This window comes from Primulina huaijiensis, chromosome 15 (assembly GCF_012295235.1).
Source record: "Primulina huaijiensis isolate GDHJ02 chromosome 15, ASM1229523v2, whole genome shotgun sequence".
NCBI classification, from domain to species: Eukaryota; Viridiplantae; Streptophyta; class Magnoliopsida; order Lamiales; family Gesneriaceae; genus Primulina; species Primulina huaijiensis.
Window position 1 is genome coordinate 20,559,438 of NC_133320.1, and position 20,629 is coordinate 20,580,066.

The 20,629-nt window shown below is 33.5% G+C and overlaps 3 protein-coding genes across 8 annotated transcripts; 1 reads left to right on the top strand and 2 right to left on the bottom strand.

The window, feature by feature from the left end:
* Window positions 1-953: 953 nt before the first annotated feature.
* LOC140958427 (protein NUCLEAR FUSION DEFECTIVE 6, mitochondrial-like) lies at window positions 954-4,808 on the bottom strand. 2 transcript variants are annotated; one of them, XR_012171781.1, is made up of 4 exons: window positions 4,546-4,808; window positions 4,283-4,404; window positions 2,193-2,251; window positions 954-1,346 (listed from the first exon to the last, which is right to left on the bottom strand). XR_012171781.1 is itself a non-coding variant. In XM_073415866.1 (3 exons), exons 1-3 carry the CDS (start codon window positions 4,695-4,697, stop codon window positions 1,327-1,329), a joined length of 294 nt encoding a protein of 97 aa, XP_073271967.1. In that variant the 5' UTR covers window positions 4,698-4,808; the 3' UTR covers window positions 954-1,326. The 2 variants fall into 2 exon arrangements, 1 of the variants encoding a protein (XP_073271967.1); XM_073415866.1 differs by lacking the exon at window positions 2,193-2,251.
* A 2,672-nt stretch (window positions 4,809-7,480) lies between these two features.
* LOC140960187 (conserved oligomeric Golgi complex subunit 1-like) lies at window positions 7,481-13,549 on the top strand. Its single transcript, XM_073418340.1, has 6 exons — window positions 7,481-10,071; window positions 10,368-10,565; window positions 10,906-11,180; window positions 11,802-11,981; window positions 12,185-12,359; window positions 13,118-13,549. The coding sequence occupies exons 1-6, from the start codon at window positions 7,840-7,842 to the stop codon at window positions 13,256-13,258; spliced, it is 3,201 nt and encodes a 1,066-aa protein (XP_073274441.1). The 5' UTR covers window positions 7,481-7,839; the 3' UTR covers window positions 13,259-13,549.
* A 1,839-nt stretch (window positions 13,550-15,388) lies between these two features.
* On the bottom strand, window positions 15,389-18,902 carry LOC140959700 (uncharacterized). 5 transcript variants are annotated; one of them, XM_073417676.1, is made up of 5 exons: window positions 18,778-18,902; window positions 18,595-18,668; window positions 16,782-17,894; window positions 15,728-16,528; window positions 15,389-15,642 (listed from the first exon to the last, which is right to left on the bottom strand). In XM_073417676.1, exons 3-5 carry the CDS (start codon window positions 17,787-17,789, stop codon window positions 15,613-15,615), a joined length of 1,839 nt encoding a protein of 612 aa, XP_073273777.1. In that variant the 5' UTR covers window positions 17,790-17,894; window positions 18,595-18,668; window positions 18,778-18,902; the 3' UTR covers window positions 15,389-15,612. The 5 variants fall into 5 exon arrangements, with proteins under 5 accessions (XP_073273777.1, XP_073273776.1, XP_073273775.1 ...); XM_073417675.1 differs by having other exon boundaries at window positions 16,782-17,903; window positions 18,778-18,901; XM_073417674.1 differs by having other exon boundaries at window positions 16,782-17,903; window positions 18,757-18,888.
* Between the last annotated feature and the right edge of the window lie 1,727 nt (window positions 18,903-20,629).

The following is a 20,629-nucleotide window of genomic DNA, read 5'->3' on the forward strand; positions in this document are numbered from 1 at the left end:
TTGATTGAAAAAATAGTATGTCAGTTGAATCTTTATAAATTTTATTTTCAAATAAAACTCTATTTATTTTTATGGAAAGAAAATTATATTTTTTATTTCTATAAATTTATTTTTTTTCCCCAACAATTTCTTGTTTTGTCTTATACACAATATATAAAATTTTAAGGATAAAGCCATCCATTGTGTATCAGATTTGAGCTATTAAGCCTTGACATGATTATACATACCAGAGGTTGATATACACACGTTGCATGAATATTATGTATGATATGGATATAATATATTTATATATTTACAAAATTTCGATATAATAATATTTAATATTCAAGAGCATAAATCTTAAAACATATTTTTGTCTCATGTTATTTAAAAAAATGTACATTTATATAATTAACTGAATATATATTGCTAAATGATGTTTTAGACAAATTCAAAATTATATTATGTTTCAAGTTGTTATTATAGGACGTCGAGTTATTATAATTATAATATAATAAAAATATATATTAAAGTATATACACAATGGAAAAAAAAAAAGCCTTTTTCCTAAACTAAATTTAGAGTTGACCTTGAAATTTATTGGAATTAAAATTTAATAGGTCTGATATTAAATATCACCCAAAAAATGAAAAATTTCATGAAATTTAACTTGACACAATTAAGCATTAATATATTAATAATGAATATTTGTTTAGATATTTTATATCATAAATAATGACATTAATTGAATGAAACATATTTTGAACGTTTGATTTAATATTCCATCTCAGAAAGATCGTCATAGTTAAAAATTGTGGTTTTCCAAACCTGGAGAAAAATTTGTCTACTAGCATATTGATTTTTCAATAAGAAAATTTGGTAGATAAGATTTTTGAAAGAAATTCTCTTTCACGGGAAGATAATTTGTAAATTCCGGATTTTCGATAATGTTCCTCCAAGATGGAAACTTAAAAGATACAGAATAGACAAATAGATTGCAGGTAAAAAGATACAACACCTACCTATACAAAATAGCCAAATAGATATATTTTAAGGGGGTTTGAGAGATCATTCTGCATCCTACTTTTGGAAAACTGAAGAAAACAATAGCCACCACATAATCTTCTTTAAGATCAACCCATGCTCAAGGACAGCCAGTAAATTATAGTTAGAAACAAAAGATTCGGAGCAGGAAGTGAGCTCTTTTTGAAACTTAAAATGAGTAAAATATCGTCTCTTAATGATTCGTAGCTGAATTAATAACCTCTGAAACCGAAACAATGAAGGCGTCCCAGATGAAATATCTGGTAATTCTTGCTTGAAGCGTAGAGGATGAGATACTGATGGTCACAGGTCTTCGCAGCAAGCTGATTAAAATATGAGAGATCAGGTCAGCCTTAAAAAATTACCATTGAAAACCCGCTCTATCAAGCATACATGTTTGGCATTTGATAAATGAATCCAAAATCTAAATCAACTGAAAAAATGACATTCAATTGCTGCCAACAATGAAGCAACCCTTGTCCACAGCAATCAAATACTAGTTCACTTGCATACGCCATTGCTGGAACAAGGAAACCATGTTTATTACATTCCTTGGCCTTCTAATGTCGTTCGGGTAACATCATTGCAAGCTTGAAAGTTTTGCTTCAAAAATTTCCATTGACCCTTACCATACTAGAAACTTAAATCACCGAACATCACAGAGCACTCGTAAGTAGTCTCAACAATACTGATTCCAATATTTAACAGTGTGAAAGAATGTGCTTGTTCATGCAAGAAAATATTATATAAACCAGCAAGAAAGTGCAATATCTCTGCAAAAGAGTTCATTCAGAAACAATACTCATTTATTCGTGTATAAAAAGCAAAAACAGCATATTACATTTAAGATGATGCCTTCTCAATAACAAAACTATGAGAATCAATTAATTCTTCTTCTCTTTGGTATCTTCGAGCACTCTAGTCAAGGGTAACAAAGACAAATGAAAGGTGGGAGCACTTCGTTATCAAAATCAGGATAGGCATTGGAAAATGGAAAGTAAAAGCTGTCTTGGAAAAAATAATAGAAGAAAGAAGGTGTACAACATATACATTGTGATCACGGGAAGGAAATTTTGCGAGCTAATAAATTGGCTTGAATCCTAACATAGTATAACGGTTTTGTAATGCTTCCTTCAGATCGCAGAAGGACACCAGACATACTAACTTACCAAAGACGTGAAAAGTGACAAAGGCAGCAAAGGAGGGCCTTCTAGATGTCGCTAGATACCTAAATGAAGAATCAAAATCCAATAGTAAGGTAGCCCTTCATTATCTTCTAAATTCAATAAGAAATGCAGAAAAGCACAATGAAAATAAATTTCACAAAACAAAGGTTTATAAAGGTGAAGAAAATAAAACGCACAAGGCTACAAGAGTGAAGACGGTCACAAAATCAACAAACTTCTCAAGTTGTCTGATATCACAAAATGGAGGAAAAACTTCCTCATTTGGCATAAAAAGAAAATAAGAAAGAATGAAGGGGGTGGGACATAATTTTGCTGAATTGTCGTATTATTTATTGCATTTAACAAGAAGAAATAAAGAAAGTTGTGAACATCTGGAGCACAATAGAGAAGCGAAACTCAATCACAAACACATGCATACGATCCTTCACATCATCGATCGTGCACATGATGAAAGAATACTATACGTTTAATTGGCATTATGACACTCAATACCATACAAGAAAACAAAATTAAAATTAACACATACAAGTTCACAGAATAGTGACAAAATCGGTCCTAGAATGTGTAAAAGAAAAGATATAAAATATCCAAAAAGAAAACAGATACTAGACATTGTTCACAACCGAAATACTATTTGTTTATTTATGTCTCGTATACAAAAACTTGTTTTTAGGAAATAACTAGTTTTATTAAGTAATGTTGTGGTAATTGTTCGGTAACAATAAATAAGTCACAAATTTTTAGATGAACATAATGTATGTGTAACATTAACAGTAAATGAGAATAACACATTACAATTACAAAATTTTGAAAGACTAACATACTAAAATATTATCCCCTTGCACCACATGATTCAAACAAAAGGTATTATTATTATTTAAATCAGAGGGTGTAAAGAAAGCCAAAGTATTTTTCAACTTTTGCATACATATGTTAACTACATGGTATTTCTGGCATCTTACCAACTATAAAGTATTCAATAGACCTAAGAATTGAGAGATTTGTAGTAAATATCTATTTGTCCTACTCCTTCAAGATAGGAAAGCTTGTAAACTCCTACAAATTTCCTAACCCTTCTATTTGCTCTATCTTCCCTTCTCCACCCTACCAAACTAGGAAAAGAAGTCTGTTCCTCTTGACTAGAGTAGATGAAGATATAAATAGGGGTGAGCAATATTTCGGTTAAACCGAATTAACCGACCGAACCGAGCCAATTCGAAAATTTGGTTCGGTTATTTCGGAAATTCGGTTTTTAAGTTTAAAAAATATCGGTTAATTCGGTTCGGTTACGGTTTTCAAAATTTTGAAATCGGTTAACCGAATTAACCGATTTATTAAATAATATTATTTAATAAATTTTTATTATTTATCAATATATATATATATATTTAAATTTTAAATTTTAAAATTTAATTTGTTATTCTTATTCCCCTTTCACGAATCACAATCAGATTCCCCTAATTCAAATCATACTTCATCCGCCGCCCACCCTTGATTTGTTATTCTCCACTCTTACTCCATCCGCCGCGGCGCCGCCCACCCATCTCTCAGCGCCGGTCATTCTCTATTCTTCAGTCTTCACTGGTAAGTTTTATAAAAAAACATGTATTAATTGTGTTCAAACAAAACTTATACATTTGTGATGTGTGTGATTTCATATTTTTATGCATTTGTGTCGACGGTAGTGTTAAAAAAAAAATTACATATATAATTACAATTAAATCACAAATTTTTTTAAAAACTAATCGGTTAATTCGGTCGATTTTAATTCGGTTTGGTTTTCATCGGTTATGAAAATTAATTCATTCGGTTCGGTTATGGCTAAATAATTCGGTTCGGTTCGGTTATTGCTAATTCGGTTCGGTCGGTAACCGAATTAACCGAATACTCACCCCTAGATATAAAGACACACACACAAACACACGTGATAACAATTGGTATCATATGCACCTATAGATAAGTCATACACATGAAGCATGACAGAGCATTAAGCCGAAGATTCATAAATATTCAAAATCCCCACCAATGAACTGATTTTCCAAAACAGAATGATTAAACCTATCGGATAGTACCTTCAGGAAGCCAGCCAAAACCACAGCGAGAAACTACGAGCATAGATGTCATCAATGCCGATGCAGTGGCTGTATGGTACGGTTGCATCGACTCCAAGCAAGCACTCATCTCAGCAGGACACCTTATTCCAATTTGTCCAAAGCAAAAGAGAAAAAACAGATTATTAAAGGAATTCAGAAATTAACCATCATTTTATCAGTATAAGTTGGAATTTGAACTTGAATTAGTTCGTAATTTGCATTTACAGAAAAAATTGAAGTACCGAAAGACGCGGTGTGCGAGTGGAGTTCTGGAAGGAAGGCGAAACGCCGAGCGAGTGAACTTTGCCTCGAAGGCGAGCCTGGCGGCGGCGTTACGAACGGTTGGTGCTCGGAAAACGGATCTGACCGCAGTTGACGCGACGGCGATGTTCATTTCTTTCCTTATTTCTTTAGTTTTCAAATTTTTGAAGATCAATTTGAAGAAACCACCGTCCTCTGTACTCAGGGTTATGGCTAAACAAGGCGTGTAAAAGAAAGTGCCAGTGCTTTTTATTAATTACTCTCCGACCCATATATACTTTACATTTTTAAAATTTACTAGACAAATAAATTTTATATATAAAAAAAAAAAGAATATTCAATTGAATGTTTTAATAATTAAATAAAAAACTAATAATTTAAAAGACAAATGACATCTGATAGATAAAATAATATTAAATATAGAAACTAAATTATATATTTGAAATGGATAAATAAAAATTCTCGGCCTAAATATATATAACTGGAGTACTTAGTAAACATTCCGTCCTAATTAATTTTTTTCCTAAATATAAATTTGTATTATGTATAATATATTTTAATATAAAATATAATAAAATTAGATTAATTATTATTTAAAGTTAATGTTTGAAGTTCTAATTTAGTATGTTTTACTTAAAAAATAATGATATTTATGAAGAAAATAGGAGTAATTACTTATATTGAATGAGCATGGTTCCATAGTTTCGAATATATATTTTCAAGTAATAATTCACAAATTATCTTCAAGAACTCGCAAGCCATACCTATATTATGATCGGTTTGTTAACACACTTTGGCTATATTTGGTGTGTAGGATAGGATAACTAATTGGATTGATGACAAAACTCAAGGTAAAGATATATAATGTGTTGTGATAAAGCATGCTTTATTTGGTAAGATTTTAATAAGTATGATAAATTTTACATTTTTTGTTGTTGAAACAAAAATACCTTAAACTAGCATTGATGACAATTTGGTATATAAAATGATATTTGTAGCAATATTTTCAAAATCATGTGTTTTGTTAATAAATAAATATTTTATAAAATTTTAAATTATAAATTATGTATTTATATGATAATTTAATTTTTAATAAAAATTAATATGCTTTTGCATTTTATCTCATTTTTAATATTGATTTCTAATTAATTTTTTCTCTATTTTTTTAAATTTTATTTAGTTTCGTCATGAAATTATTTTTGTGATGTGTGTGCAAATAAAAAATAAATAAACCATCAAAGAATAGAATCCAAAATTGTAGATCTCTCATGTTGATTTTTTGTAGGCAAAATGATAATTTATGTTATATTTTAGGAATTGGATTGTCAATCCCTCGAAAACAATGAGATATTTTTTCAACCAAATATGTTTTTTTTTTATCATGAACTTCTTGATTAATTTGGCCCATAAAAAATGAGACAAACATGATATTAATAATCTATCCTTGACTTATCACCTACACCAAACATATCCTTTGAGGATAAAACCTAGTTCAAAATTACGCTTAAATAATGTAAGTAGGCGTTGAAAAAAAACTCGTGAGAGTAGCTTGTCACTGTGAAATTAGAAACGATCACGAATTAAATCGACTTAAATACGACAAATTAATTCAGTCGACTCCAAACTTTTAATAATAATAATAATACAGTCATTTCTTAATTTATAATATGCTCGATCAACAATGAAATCATTTTTTTTATCAAAAAGTCATTTAACAATAACACACACGACTCAAAAATAATGGACAAAAATCTTTAAACTTCATTAGCGTCTTTTGTTACAAACTTGAGCAGCGACCGAGTCAGAAATTCAATACTATCTGAATTATTATTTTTACGAAATTCAAAATAATACATGCTAATTAATTTAATATCAATTATATTTTTTGAACTAAAATATTAATTTTATCGGAATCTGTCTTTATTTTTTTACTTGCGTTACCTGAGCTAAATAAAAAAAATTTAATTTTTATGATTTATGTCTTCTATTTTTTATTTGAACGGACTAAATACAAGTTTTGACCAAAATCTCACTATATATATAAAAAAAAAAGATCTGCCCTGGCTATAGGCGACTTCGCCCATGGTCTTGAGTAGGGCTGTAAACGAATCGAATCGAATTTTAAGAAATTTTCAGTATTCAAGCTCGAGCTCGAATCCGAATAAACATATTCGAAGCTCGATTCGAAACTCGAACTTTTATTATTTTCGATTCGAACTCGATTTTTTCACTGAGGCTCGAGTTCGAATTCAATTCGAACTTTTCAAATACTAAATCGAATAATTCGAATCACTATATATATATATATATATGTGTGTGTGTGTGTGTGTGTACTTAATAATATTTTATTTATTTTTTAAATATAATGCTAAGGTTCGCGAACAATCGAACAATATAATTTTAGCTCGAATTCGATTCGAAAAATATTCGAACATGTTCGAGTTCGGCTCGAATTCGAACCAAATATTATTCGAACCGGCTCGAAAAGTTCGTGAACGTGTTCGGTTCGTTTACACTCCTAGTCTTGAGAAGTCGTGTATACAACTCTCTTTATTTTTTAAGTTCAATTCAATTCAATTTATTAGCAAGGCAATTGTTACAATTTTCTTTGCGTAGATTCTTGTAAGACTGTCTCACGAATATTTATCTGTGAGACGGGTTAACCCTACCGATATTCACAATAAAAAGTAATACTCTTAGCATAAAAAATAATATTTTTTCATGGATGACCCAAATAAGAGATCCGTCTCACAAAATATGATCCGTGAGACCGTTTCACACAAATTTTTGTCAAAATTTAATATCTCACTCACTCACCACCAACTATGTATGTGGCCCGACACAACGTGGGCCGGCCCAAGACGAAGCAACCCACGGTTAATGGGCCTGTTCCCTGGTTTGGTTATGCGTTTTAAACCGGGCAGAGCTTTGACTGTCCCGTTTCCAAGCAACCGAAGATGCAACCGCAGGAGCCTTCAGATTCATCACACGACCACCGGCTTTGATTGTTGACGGACTGAATCCTTTCCAGATTATGATTTCACTTCACATCATCAATGAAGATTTGAGCTGTTGAAAATGTCGATTATGAGATCCAGCGGAAGGTGGTATTGGTAGCAATAGACAAGGATATCGGTGGCGTCCCGTTCAAGGAATTACTATTGAAATCTAGATATATTCAGTTGAAATGAATTTGTTGCTCAGCATTAATTCCTGCTAGGATTGAGGTTCTCACTTTCAAGAGTAATTTTTTTTTTTTTAAAAGCTGGTGGGAAATGGACGGAGACTTAAATTCTAGGGCCTCGGGAACCACCGCCACCGACGGAAGCCGATTGGGTATCAGTGGCGTTCCAAGGAATCAGGATGCCGAGTCTTTGTTCCGGACGAAACCCATATCAGAAATCCGAAATGTTGAGGCAGCCACTAGGAAACAGATCCAGGACAAACGTGAGGAGCTCCGTCAACTGGTCGGGAATCGCTACCGTGATCTTATTGACTCTGCCGATTCCATAGTCCTCATGAAGTCATCCTGTGAGTCCATCACCGCCAACATATCTACCATACACAATGCTGTCCTCCACGCTCTCTCTTCCCCTTCTGATTCTCCCAAGTTGCCTTATGTCTCTTTTAACCCCGCCGGAGCTCGTATTTATGGAATCGCCTGCCGAGTCAAGTACCTGGTGGACACCCCGGAAAACATTTGGGGCTGCCTTGACGAGTCCATGTTCCTAGAATCATCAGCCCGTTACATTCGCGCAAAGCACGTTCATTTCAACTTGCTCAACTTGAAGGAAAACAGGAGTGTTCTCTCCAATTTCCCGTTGCTGCAGCACCAGTGGCAAATAGTTGAAGGCTTCAAAAGTCAGATCTCTCAGAGGAGTCGTGAGAGATTGTTTGATCAAACCCTTAGTTTTGGAATCAAAGCTTATGCAGATGCATTGGCAGCTGTTGCCATCATTGATGAACTAGAACCTGTACAAGTTTTGACTCTATTTTTAGATTCACGAAAATCATGTTTATTCCAAAAGCTGAGTGCCTGTTGTCATAATCTCAATGCTGATAGCTCTGATGTAATATCAGTGTTCTGTGATGTTTTAAAGATAATTCAGGTTAGTGTAGGTCAAGTGGGAGAGTTATTCTTGCAAGTTTTGAATGACATGCCTTTGTTCTATAAGACCATTTTGGATTGCCCTCCCGCTTCTCAGTTGTTCGGGGGAATACCGGACCCTGATGAGGAAGTGAGGCTTTGGAATTCATTCAGGGATAAGTTGGAGACGGATATGGTATTACTAGGTGGGAATTTTATTTCCGACACTTGTTCTGATTGGTTGAGGAATTGCGGTAAGGAGATCATGAGTAATATTAATGGAATATACTTGATTGATGTCATAGGCAGTGGGTATGAGCTTTCTTTGGCAGAGAAGTTGATAAGGGAGACTATGGATAGCAAGCAGGTTTTGGAAGGCAGTTTAGAGTGGCTAAAGAGTGTTTTTGGTTCTGAGATTGAGTTACCATGGAAAAGAACCCGTGAGCTTGTCTTAGGTGAAGATTCAGACTTATGGGATGATATTTTTGAAGATGCTTTTGTTCAAAGGATGAAAACTATTATCAGAGTCAAGTTTGATGAATTAAGTGACGTCAATGTAGCAAAGTCAGTTCAGTCCATTGTGCTGTCTCCTGGTGATCACACTGATTCTGAAGCTCATATCAACGGATATCGGAACTGTGGCGGAGTTTGGTTCATGACACCTGATGGTAAAAAGCCAAGTTTTATTCCTAGTTCAAAATTACAGCATTTCCAAGAAAATGATTTTTATAGATGTCTCAGTTCTTATTTTGGCCCTGAAGTCAGCCGAATCAAAGATACCGTGGACGGTCGCTGTCAGAATGTTCTTGAAGATCTCCTCGGTTTTTTGGATAGTCCTAAGGCATCAAGTAGGTTAAAAGATTTGGTACCACATGTACAAAATAAGTGTTTTGATAGTCTATCAGCAATATTAGCACAGCTTAAGAAGGAGCTGGATCTGCTATACTCTAACCTAAAAGCCGAAAGAAAGGATGATCAATCTGTGTCTTCACCTACAGTACATGTCGAGAGATCATTATTTATTGGGCGACTAAGCTTCGCATTTCAGAAGCACTCTAAACACATCCCTGTTGTCCTTGGTTCACCTAGGTCATGGACGAATGAATTTATGACTGACATCACTACTCCATCCGCAAATGCACTTAAGCATACTAGGACAACCATCGAGTCACCAAAGATTGATAGTCCTCGGAAAAAGATGTTTGATCCAAATAGAAAACATACTTCTCTAGCATCTGCTGCTTTGTTTGGACTAGATGACAAGTTGAGCCCACAGCTTGAAGAATTCAGACAATCAAACCAAGACCTTTGTATTAGAGCCTACAATTTGTGGATATCATGGGTTTCTGATGAACTTTCAAATATTTTCACTAGAAATCTGAAACAGGATGATGCCTTGAAATCAAGTGCTCCCGTCAGAGTAAGTGTTTTTCTCCCTGGAAACCTATTCTATTGCCTGCAAACCCCTCCACACTTTATTCTTGTAACTTTTATTCTCGGGTGCTTATTGCATAAATATGAGTTCCCTTGTTTGCCATAGAGCACTTATATGCGTTCTAGTTCAATTATTTCTGCTTCTTTCTTTTTTCTTTTTATTCTGGCCAACTTTCACGATTATCTTTCAATTTCATGAAATTGAATGAGAAAATGTTTCTTTATTTTGATAGACTGAACACAGGACTGAAGATATATAACATTTTTCTCCAATAACTATAGGGTTGGGAGGAGACAGTAGTCAAGCAGCAAGAGCAGTTGAGTGAAGGCCAGTCAGAGATGAAGATATTTCTTCCCTCTATGCCTTCTCTTTATGTGACCTCATTTTTATTTTATGCATGTGAAGAAGTTCATCGTGTTGGTGGACACGTTCTTGACAAGCGAGTTTTGCAGAATTTCGCATCCAGGTTATTGGATAAGGTATGCAGTTTTCCTTTTAATATTTCATCTACTGTGACAGTGGCATTAAACTACCTCACGGTTTCATAATTGATGTATTTATCTTTGGTAAGAAATCTGATGAACTCTGCTGGAGGTTCTCTGCAAATTATGCCGACTTAGGCTAACGGTAAGCTAATGTAGCTAGAGGGAACTGGATTTAGAATTTAATTAAAATTGCATTGCCAAGGTGTGTGAAAATTGCATCTTCTCCGTGGAGAAATAAATAGATTTTAAAAATTTTGGGATTGCAATGGAAATATTTCTTCTAGTCACTATTTTCTTGGTATGCATGAATGTAATTTTTGTTTTGCTTTCCTAGGTTATTGGAATTTATGAAGATTTCATGCCTCTTAATGCTGGTGGATCTCAAGTTTCAGAGAAAGGGGTTTTGCAAGTTCTATTGGATTTGAAATTTACCGCTGAACTTTTATGTGGATGTGATTTTCATGCAAACGAGGATTCATCTAAAATTTCAAGAGTTATATCTCCTTTTAGAAGGAAGCAGGAGGCTCAAACTAAGTCAGTTATAAGTGAACGTGTGAATCATTTGGTAAATCGTATTTCACAAAGACTGGATCCCATAGACTGGCTCACGTGAGTTCTTGGAAATGCTTTTTGTTCTTAAAGTGTTTTAATTCATTAAGAAATTGACCTTGCACGACCGATGCTGAAGTTTTTGTCAGAAACTTCCCAGTATAATTTAGCTGTCACATGTTAATCTAAATTTCTTTCATTAGTAATTTAGTAGGGCAAAGTTTTTCATCAGAAACTTTCCATTCATACTGTGCCACACATTTGTTGTATTTTTTTCTACTGCTCTAACTAGTATGTAAGCTTTCTATAAAGGATAAACTCCAAAGATGTTCCGCTTACATGCACAGATGTTTAGAGAGCTAGATATTTTATTTGTTTGTTTTTCTTGTTGACTGCTAATTCTTACTATATGAATTTATATATACGAACAAATCATAGACTAAGGCAGTGGTGATATTTTTAGGAGTCCAATATTTCTGTGTTTTGTCTAACCTGAATATACATGTTGCTCTAAATAAGCACGGTATGTTAGCTTTGGAGTGGTCCCCATTTTGGATTTGTTTTATACATGTTTTATACATGTTATTTATTTGTCTCTCCGGTCTTAAATATTATATGCTGCTAAAAATATGTTGTGCTGTGGTTTAATCTTCATTTCTGATTTGTTTTTACACATCTAAGGTATGAGCCATATCTTTGGGAGAACAAGAGGCAGGCATACTTGAGACATGCTGTCGTCTTTGGTTTTTTTGTGCAACTTAATCGAATCCATGTGGACACTGTTCAGAGGCTTCCCTCTAATTCCGAATCAAATCTAATGCGCTGCTCAACAGTACCTCGTTTCAAGTATCTTCCCATCAGGTGAGCACCAGAGGAAAAAGCAGTTGCTCTTATGTTGTTTGTCAATGTGTTTTCATCAACCTCGAATAGGCTGGACAGAATTTTTCACTGCATCTTATGTTGATTTTATCATAATTTGCTTGACATTGTCGATTTTGGCTCCGTTTAAAATACTTGTCTTGTTGCATTGAGAATATTTCTCAAGCTTTGCATTTGTTCTCCAGTGCTCCGGCATTGTCCACAAAGAATGCTGACAGGGCATCTGTATCAACATCTCTGGATGATGTTTACTCCAGAAATTCATGGAGAAGTTACACAAATGATGAAATATCTCGAAATAATGATGATGAGAACTCAAGTTTAGGGGTGGCTGCACCGTTTTTGAAGTCTTTCATGCAGGTAATAATTTCTGTTCCGTGGCATTTTGCCTTCATATTCTGTTCTAGGAAGCTTACACTGGTACAGTTAGCATTCTTAGTTTTTGCTGCTATGCTTCTGTCAGATTATAAAAAATGGTGTTGGATTTTGTATGCTTTCAATCTGTAATGAAGAGTTGAAAATGTAGAGTAAGGATTAGCGGTTGACGACTGTATAGAATGCCGGACAGTTGGTGCCTAAATTTAAGATATAAATGCGTTTATTAAGCATGTTTTACAGCACAAGAAACTTTTCTTTGTCGGGTTTGTAAAACAAACTTAAAAAAGTTTTGTTCTGCGTTTGTTTGAGGCAACATAGTCTACTCAAGCAGAAATTCTGCATTTTATACAAATATCTCACACACTTGCTCAGAAGCTGCATGTATACAACAAATTCCCCACACACTTGCACAGAAGCCAAATGTGATGTGACAGGAACTCCACTGTTTAGTTTATCTTGGATTATATACTATCTTGCCTCACAATTTGTTGCTATGATCTTTTTTTTAATATATGTATTACATCTTATAGTACAGTTTCACCAGTTTCTTATGGTTGAGTGTGTTAGATATATTGTCTGACAACGCCTGAGAACCGAAACTCTTTGCTTTTACCAATCGTTTATGAATATATTCATTGGTTAAAATCTGATTTTGTGTGGATTTTCACTGTTTGGTTCATTTTGGTGATGTGTACTTGTGCATCAGATGTAAAACTTTGTGCCCCCAATTATATTTTCAGGTCGGTAGCAGATTCGGGGAGAGCACAATGAAGTTAGGATCCATGCTAACGGATGGGCAAGTAGGCAGGTTTGGTGACATATTACCTTCACAAGCTGCTGGACTACTTTCATCATTCACTGCTTCAAGATTAGATTCTTGATCCTCGAAACTACGATAAATTTTCATATCTTTAATCGTTCCCGTGTCTCATTTTTTGGAGATTAGCCATGGGTGAAGGGAAATATATGTTTGATACCATAAAAAAAAGATTACAAGCACTGCATTCGCGTTCTGAGAATTCATTGTCACGAACTTGAGAGGAAACACCATTACAGGGAAAAGTCATCAGTCGTTTTTTTGTTCGATGCTCTCCAAGATCTCGTTTTATGCTTTGTAATCAAGTAAATCACATATAGATAGTGTTTGCAAATACAAATTTTATAAAGAAAAAGTTTTATATTATTTTTTTAATCATTTGCAAACACTATGTTAATCTCATTGAGTTGGAATCTGATTCAAACAGTCACCTGTCCTTTTTCTCCCTAGATGAATCGCTGCTATGTAGAGCAATATAGTGCCACGAAATTGAATAATATGGATATATCGACTCTCTAAAAATAGGGATAATATGGATATGTATATGTATGCTATAATGAAATCATTAATTTTGAATCAGAAAAAACAGTATTTTTATATATATATTTTAAAAATATTATCGTACCAATATTATGTCATACCATTGTAATTTGCGATTACTCTTTTGTTTTTTGAGTTTAATATTATAAATAACAGAAAAAAAAATGTACAAAGTTCATTGACCCAAAACTCATCTGACATTACAACAAAAATTAGACGTGAAAAAGGGATTTTAGAGTTATCCCGACAAAGCAAAAGATAAAATAATAACAAAAATGGTCCGAAAAAGCAAAAACATAAATAAATAAATAAAAAACACGTCTAAGCTAAATGATCAACTATTCTAACTAAGTTAAAAAGAGTGTTGATGTTCAGTCTTCTTATTAAGATTAGAACTTGTACCTAACTCAACCCAAAATTATTATCCAAAGTAGTTGGTTAAAATTGAACCACGAAATATCCAAAAGTTTACATTTATTCTCCCATGTGAGTACGGAATAAGAACTCACTCCCAAGAAATCGAGATGCCTTTCACGGGATCCTCATCTTCTTACTTGTCCTCTACAGTTGGGTAACATAGATTTTCGTATTTGAAGCTCCCGCAACGAAATCCGTGACAATTTCACGTGAATTAGAATTAAATTGAAAGTGTCCCGTAGCAATATAATGCTTATGTTGAGATGTGGCCTTTATCTCGTGTCTCCCATGTTTTGCTGACCCAAATATTTGGACCTTCTTGTTCATTTGTCCCTGTCCAACATTTATTGCGCATTGTTCAAATTTTGTTCCCTATTTATGGTATGTGACATTCATTCATATAGGTAAATTATTAATTAATACTCAGTCTGTCCTAATTATAAGTAGGTATCTTATAATACGGTTTCACGAATCTTTATCTGTGAGACGGATCAACCCTACTAATCTTAGCATAAAAAGTAATTATTTTTCATGGATGACCCAAATAAGATATCTGTCTCATAAAATACGACCCGTAAAACCATCTCACACAAGTTTTTGCCCATAATTATATAGTCTTCTTTTCATTGTTTCGATTGTCTAATATATTTTCTACATTTAGTTGTATTTTTCTTAGTTTTAATAATATGCTCCTATAACTATTAACCGAATTTTGAAAAACGTATAACTATTTTTTGAATAAATTAAATAAGGATAAAATAAAAGGTTTATATGTAAATTTGTTTTTTCAATAATTTTATGAATTCATGTAAAAAAAAAAGGAGGAGAATATTTCGTCGTAAAAAATTTGCATACCCGGTAATTAGTAGGTAATAATAATATACCACTAAGTTAGTCATCACGTGAATTTAAATTGCTACATAAATAAATAGATTTTTTTTTTTAAAAAAAAAGTATTTATAATTCTTTGTTTAAAATATAAATAAATATTGTTCAGAATATATATTATAGATACATAAAAACTATTGTGAGACGATCAATTTCATGGGTCGAATCTCTTATTTGGGTCATCAATGAAAAAATATTACTTTTTATATTAAGAGTATTACTTTTTATTGTGAATATAGGTAGGCTTGACCCGTCTCACAGATAAAAATTCGTTAGACCGTCTCACAAAAGACTTACTGCATGCGTTTACAAGTAACAAAAGAAAATTATTTAACATGATTAAGTCAAATTACGCGGACAGAATTATTTTTACCTTTTATTTTGTTGAGAAGCACAGAAGAATGATCTTAAACATGTATTGCTTTTCTCATAGTTAATATAGTACATTTGATCCCATTATTCCCTAATCGGACATCATTTGCATGGTAGTGAAAAGGGATGTTATACCTCTGTTCATCAAGAAAATGGATTCGAAGAAGGCGTTGTATTGAGCCGCGCAATCAATACGATATCCTAAGCTTCCGGTATATGTGTCAGCAGTTCCTGTTCAAGATTGAGCATATTTAAGCATGGTTTCATACAAAAAACGACATGATGATAATACGTAAAACGATAGGATCATTCGGACCTCAGCACACCGCGACTGATGACGCTTGGTCATTGTATAATCGCCTTCCCTCGCCTTTAAACTGTGGTTTCGAGTCTTTGTGTCCTCAAGAAGATATAAACGTCGAGATGTAGTTTTTTTCGGGGCAGTAGGCAAAGTACGCCAAAGCCAAGAATCTGATGGAGATTTAGGCAATGGTGGGAATTCGTTGTGGTGTTGATGAGAGTCCTCGAAAGTTACTTTTTTCCGTAGAATCTTTTCTAAAACATCAGTTGCTTGTTTTTCCTCCAATTGTACATCTTCGGTATTGGTTGAGTAAAGCTCGAGATCTTCTTTATCAATAGAGTATTCAACTATGGAGTCCCCGAATTCGTGAGCACCGGGAAGATGCTTCTGTTCCCCGTTCCTAGGATCCAACTTGTTGAAATCCTCAAGAGATGAATCTGATGTCTCTTTCATATCTGGAGATGGAATCTTTTTGGGGGATTCAACTTTATGAACTGTATCTACGTATAGAGTTTTCTCGACAACAGGAGATTCTGAATTTAATGGGTTTGGACTTTCGTCGTCAGCTAAAAACTCCCCAAAGGTTTTGCAGCCATTCTTATGGAATCCGATGTCCTTAATCCCGGTGTTCTTTGTTTCTTGAGCAATGCTGGGGACTTCTTTCTCTTCAAGAAAGGACAAAGGTGCATCAAAATATGTCGACCCCTTTCGGCTGTGTAACTGGCTCTGATCATTTCTTAATCTGTTCTTAGTCTCATTAAGTTCATCTATTTGGATTTTATCAATGGGTCTCGGTTCTGAAACATCGGATCTCAGCTGAAACAATAACAGAAAGGAACATCTGAGAAACAAAATAAATAAGCAAACCAAGCAGTCTCGTACAGGTGGGAGAAATCAGAACTCTAAAAAAATTTAGCGGAGGCAAAATTTTAGTTTGTGTACTTATAATGTAAAAGAATATACAAGTTTATAGGATAACTCATGACGGAGGATGCTGATCGCATGGCTCTGCCTCTAATTCCTACACATGAGCCTCGAGGGACCAGGGGAAAGAAATTATAAGCATTACCTCCGTCTCTGTCTCGCTGTATGAACCAGATGATGAGGAACTAGGTTGCATTTTATAGCCGGGAGATTCTGGTAATCGGGATCTCATGCTCATTGTAGGCAAAGGATTTAAACGGCAGAGTGAATTCTTGAAACAAAACCGAGGTAACAACCCACAAACTGAAGGCATATTTGGATGTTGATCATAGTTGCTCTCTTCGTCGCTCGCTTCGTCGATCGCGTCTTCTTGATAGTCATGATAATGGGAATAGCGTTTTGTGAAACTAGGCCCGTAACGAAGGGAAGGCTGATCTTGCATGAGTATTTTCTTTAATTGCTGAGGCAGTTCTTGAGCTACATGTTTTTTTGGTGCATAATGAGGTGCCTCTGATGTCATTGCTTTTGCTGCAGGCAGAAACCTATCCATCATAAACTCCCGAGTTTGTGGATCTGTCGAAAAGCTTCCCGATGGTTCCAGTTTCACGTCTAAATTGTCGAAGCCACTTACGCCACTCATACTGCAATTCAAGAAAAATGATTCGGTTCTTGAAAGTGTATCAAGTGCATCAGTAAATGCTTCATCACTGTCCCCTGACTCGGAATTCTCCTCCACTGCTTTCTCTTTACCACTCTCAAAATTCTTAGCATTTTCGTCAAGAAGCATACCATTCTTGAAATGTTGAGGGATTTCAACACTACCACTCCGAAAATGTTTTTGAGAATCATGTTGGCTAGCCTTTGGACCTCTTCCCGGAGGAAGGTTTGGGACAACCGGAGGTATCAAAAAAATTTGAGTTTGCTGTTTCCTCTCTTCCTTCGGTTGTCCCGGAGTCTGTTCCCATAGAAACGGGACAGTCCCGGGATTACTAACAGGACCGGATTTCAGTTCTGGTACACGAGAAGGTAGCCTAGGTATACCCGAGAAAGAATGGTTGGTTTTCCTTCTGTCTTCTTTCTCTGACTTCACTATAGGTGAGTTTCTTCTTACTGATAAAAATGGTTGATTGAAATTCAATTGCTTCTCCTCCATCAGATACACTGGACCGTTTACAACCCGAAAACATCCGATTTTGTTCCAAACTCAATAACTAAACATAACCTCAAATTACCCTGTCCGAATCATCTCTATGCAACACTGCAATCACTAAAAACCAAGAAATCAATTTTCCATAAGATAAACCCGAAAATAAACATTATTTAAAGATACATTTAAGTAAGCTGCACGAAAAATTCTCGTTTTTTTCAATCTGTGTATGATGGCAGTATAAGATGCAGTAGCATAAATTTTCCACCCCAATGACAGCAGTATAGTTTTATTCTACAGCAACATGAATCAAAGATACTTGCTAAAATTTTTCAGAATAATTAACATAATGGAACCTACACTTTCAAGATGGTTAATTGCATTTACATTGTGCGAGGACAGATATAGGATCAACAGAACACGAAAAGACAAAACCAGATCACCTAGAACTCCAACAAAATCTGAAGCAACTCAACTCAAAAGTAAGAACAGATAGAATTCACACCTATCGGAAATGATACAAGAAAACCTGAAAAAAACACACACTTACAGCCCAGAATCAAACTTTGTTAACTAAATCCATTCCAAATTTCCCCATTTACAACTCCCATACATGATTTCTGGGCTTCAAATTTCTTGATACAACCAACAACACCCACCAAATAGAACAAACAAAAAAAAAAAAACCATTTTAATCAAAAACATATATCAGCAACTTAAGAACAGACAGAGTCAAATGAAACAGAATAAACCCAAAAGCTTCAGAATACAACACTGGAGATGTGAAAATCAGGAGCAAGCAAGATTTTACCTTTTTCATGAAATGAGGAATCTTGAGACTTGATTGGCTATAAAAGCTAATAGGAGATGCTGATGCACCACCGCCTACAAAATGAATGGAATATTTAATGATGGGAGGTGAAGAAGAACAAAAGGTAAACGTTGATTCTTGAAGAGGACATATAGAATGCACCCAAGTAGGATGATTGATTGCCTTGTGCAAAGGTAAACGTAGCTGCTTATCTTCTTGTAATAAATTAGCATTTTCTTGCGTGCCAAATTTGAAATATTGTTATAATGGATCATATTGCTAAGGACCCAAGCACCATCTTTGCGGGCATAAATAAAATAATGCACTCGGCCTTCTTTAAATCAATTTTGTTTGATATTTTTCATTTAACAAATATTAAATTCAAAGAATAGTAATATCGAATATACGAGGAAATTATGATCAATCGACTCATTTATTTGTTTTGTTTATAAAAAATAGATAGTTCACTCGATAAACAAAATCTTGAATATATCACACAGTTAGTATTCCTTTGATTGATGAGAATCGATACGTTGATTTTAGCCTAATAATAGTATAACGTTGATTTGGCACTAAAACTTTGACATGAACATTCTTTCAATGTGCTCTCTATTCTTGTCCACAAATTTTATCTATAAGGATATGTTTGGTGTGGGTGATAAGTCAATGATAGATTATTAATCTCATGTTTGTCTCATTTTTTATGGGCCCAATTAATCAAGAAGCTCATGATAAAAAAAACCTATTTGGTTGAAAATATATCTCATTGTTTTGGAGGGATTGACAATCCAATTCCTAAAATATAACATAAATTACCATTTTGCCTATAAAAAATCAACATGAGAGATCTACAATTTTGGATTCTATTCTTTGATGGTTTATTTTTTTTTATTTGCACACACATCACATAAATAATTTCATGATGAAACTAAATAAAATTTAAAAAATAGAGAAAAAAATAATTAGAAATCAATATTAAAAATGAGATAAAATGCAAGAGCATATTAATTTTTATTAAAAAATAAATTATCAGATAAATATATAATTTATAATTTAAAATTTTGTAAAATATTTATTTATTAACAAAACACATGATTTTGAAAACATTGCTACAAATATCATTTTATATACCAAATTGTCATCAATGCTAGTTTAGGGTATTTTTGTCTCAACAACAAAAAATGTAAAATTCATCATACTTATTAAAATCTTACCAAACAAAACATGTTTTATCACAATACATTATATATCTTTACCTTGAGTTTTGTCATCAATCCAATTAGTTATCATATCCTACACACCAAACATAACCTAAAAAGTTTCTTTATCTAATACATTGTGTTTCGCACATGACGATTTAAATTCAAACTCAATCTAAATGATAACGCATTTATCAAATTCGTGACCAGGTCCGATATCTCGTTTAATGCTTGGTTTTTTTTTTTTTTGGTATCGTATAGGGCGGTCTTTCATTCATATAATAATTTTTATTTTTCGGAGAATTTGATGTTAAATTTGGGACCATGAAAAGTTTTTGCGACTTGCCAATTGACATCTTGATATATATCGGATTTGATCCAATGATGCTTGGCATATAATTGAATGAGAAAAAGTGAGACTTTATGATATTATATTATTTTATTTTAAGCATAATTATTAGGTGACTTGTCTTTTTAATATCTATTTCTTTTTTAATAATATAGTCACACATTTGAATGATTAGCCTCTAAATTTAATATTATATTAAATATTTTCTAAAATAAAATATGTAAAAAAATTATTTAATTGTTATATATTATATTGAGATTTGGCAACTAGATAGGTAGGGATATTGATTACAGCTTTGATAATTGGGATTAATTAGTCAGATTAGTTAGCAAACACAAATTATAAAACTTCAATATGAAATTACAGATTTTTTTTTTTTATTTTCCGAAAATTTATTTCTCGTACTAAAAAAAAAACATAAACGAAATATTTAAAATATACAAATTTTAGTGAATATTGACTATATATATATATATATATATATATA

Excerpts from the sequence above, each read along its gene's own strand:
- LOC140958427 (XM_073415866.1), bottom strand. The coding sequence starts at position 4,697 with ATGAACATCGCCGTCGCGTCAACTGCGGTCAGATCCGTTTTCCGAGCA. Across the intron at positions 4,405-4,545 it reads CTCGCACACCGCGTCTTTCG|GTGTCCTGCTGAGATGAGTG; the intron begins GTACTTCAATTT and ends AATTGGAATAAG. Across the intron at positions 1,347-4,282 it reads TTTTGGCTGGCTTCCTGAAG|CTTGCTGCGAAGACCTGTGA; the intron begins GTACTATCCGAT and ends TATTTTAATCAG.
- LOC140960187 (XM_073418340.1), top strand. The coding sequence starts at position 7,840 with ATGGACGGAGACTTAAATTCTAGGGCCTCGGGAACCACCGCCACCGAC. Across the intron at positions 10,566-10,905 it reads CATCCAGGTTATTGGATAAG|GTTATTGGAATTTATGAAGA; the intron begins GTATGCAGTTTT and ends TTGCTTTCCTAG. Across the intron at positions 12,360-13,117 it reads TTTTGAAGTCTTTCATGCAG|GTCGGTAGCAGATTCGGGGA; the intron begins GTAATAATTTCT and ends TTATATTTTCAG.
- LOC140959700 (XM_073417676.1), bottom strand. The coding sequence starts at position 17,789 with ATGGAGGAGAAGCAATTGAATTTCAATCAACCATTTTTATCAGTAAGA. Across the intron at positions 16,529-16,781 it reads ACAGCGAGACAGAGACGGAG|CTGAGATCCGATGTTTCAGA; the intron begins GTAATGCTTATA and ends TTATTGTTTCAG. Across the intron at positions 15,643-15,727 it reads ATCAGTCGCGGTGTGCTGAG|GAACTGCTGACACATATACC; the intron begins GTCCGAATGATC and ends AATCTTGAACAG.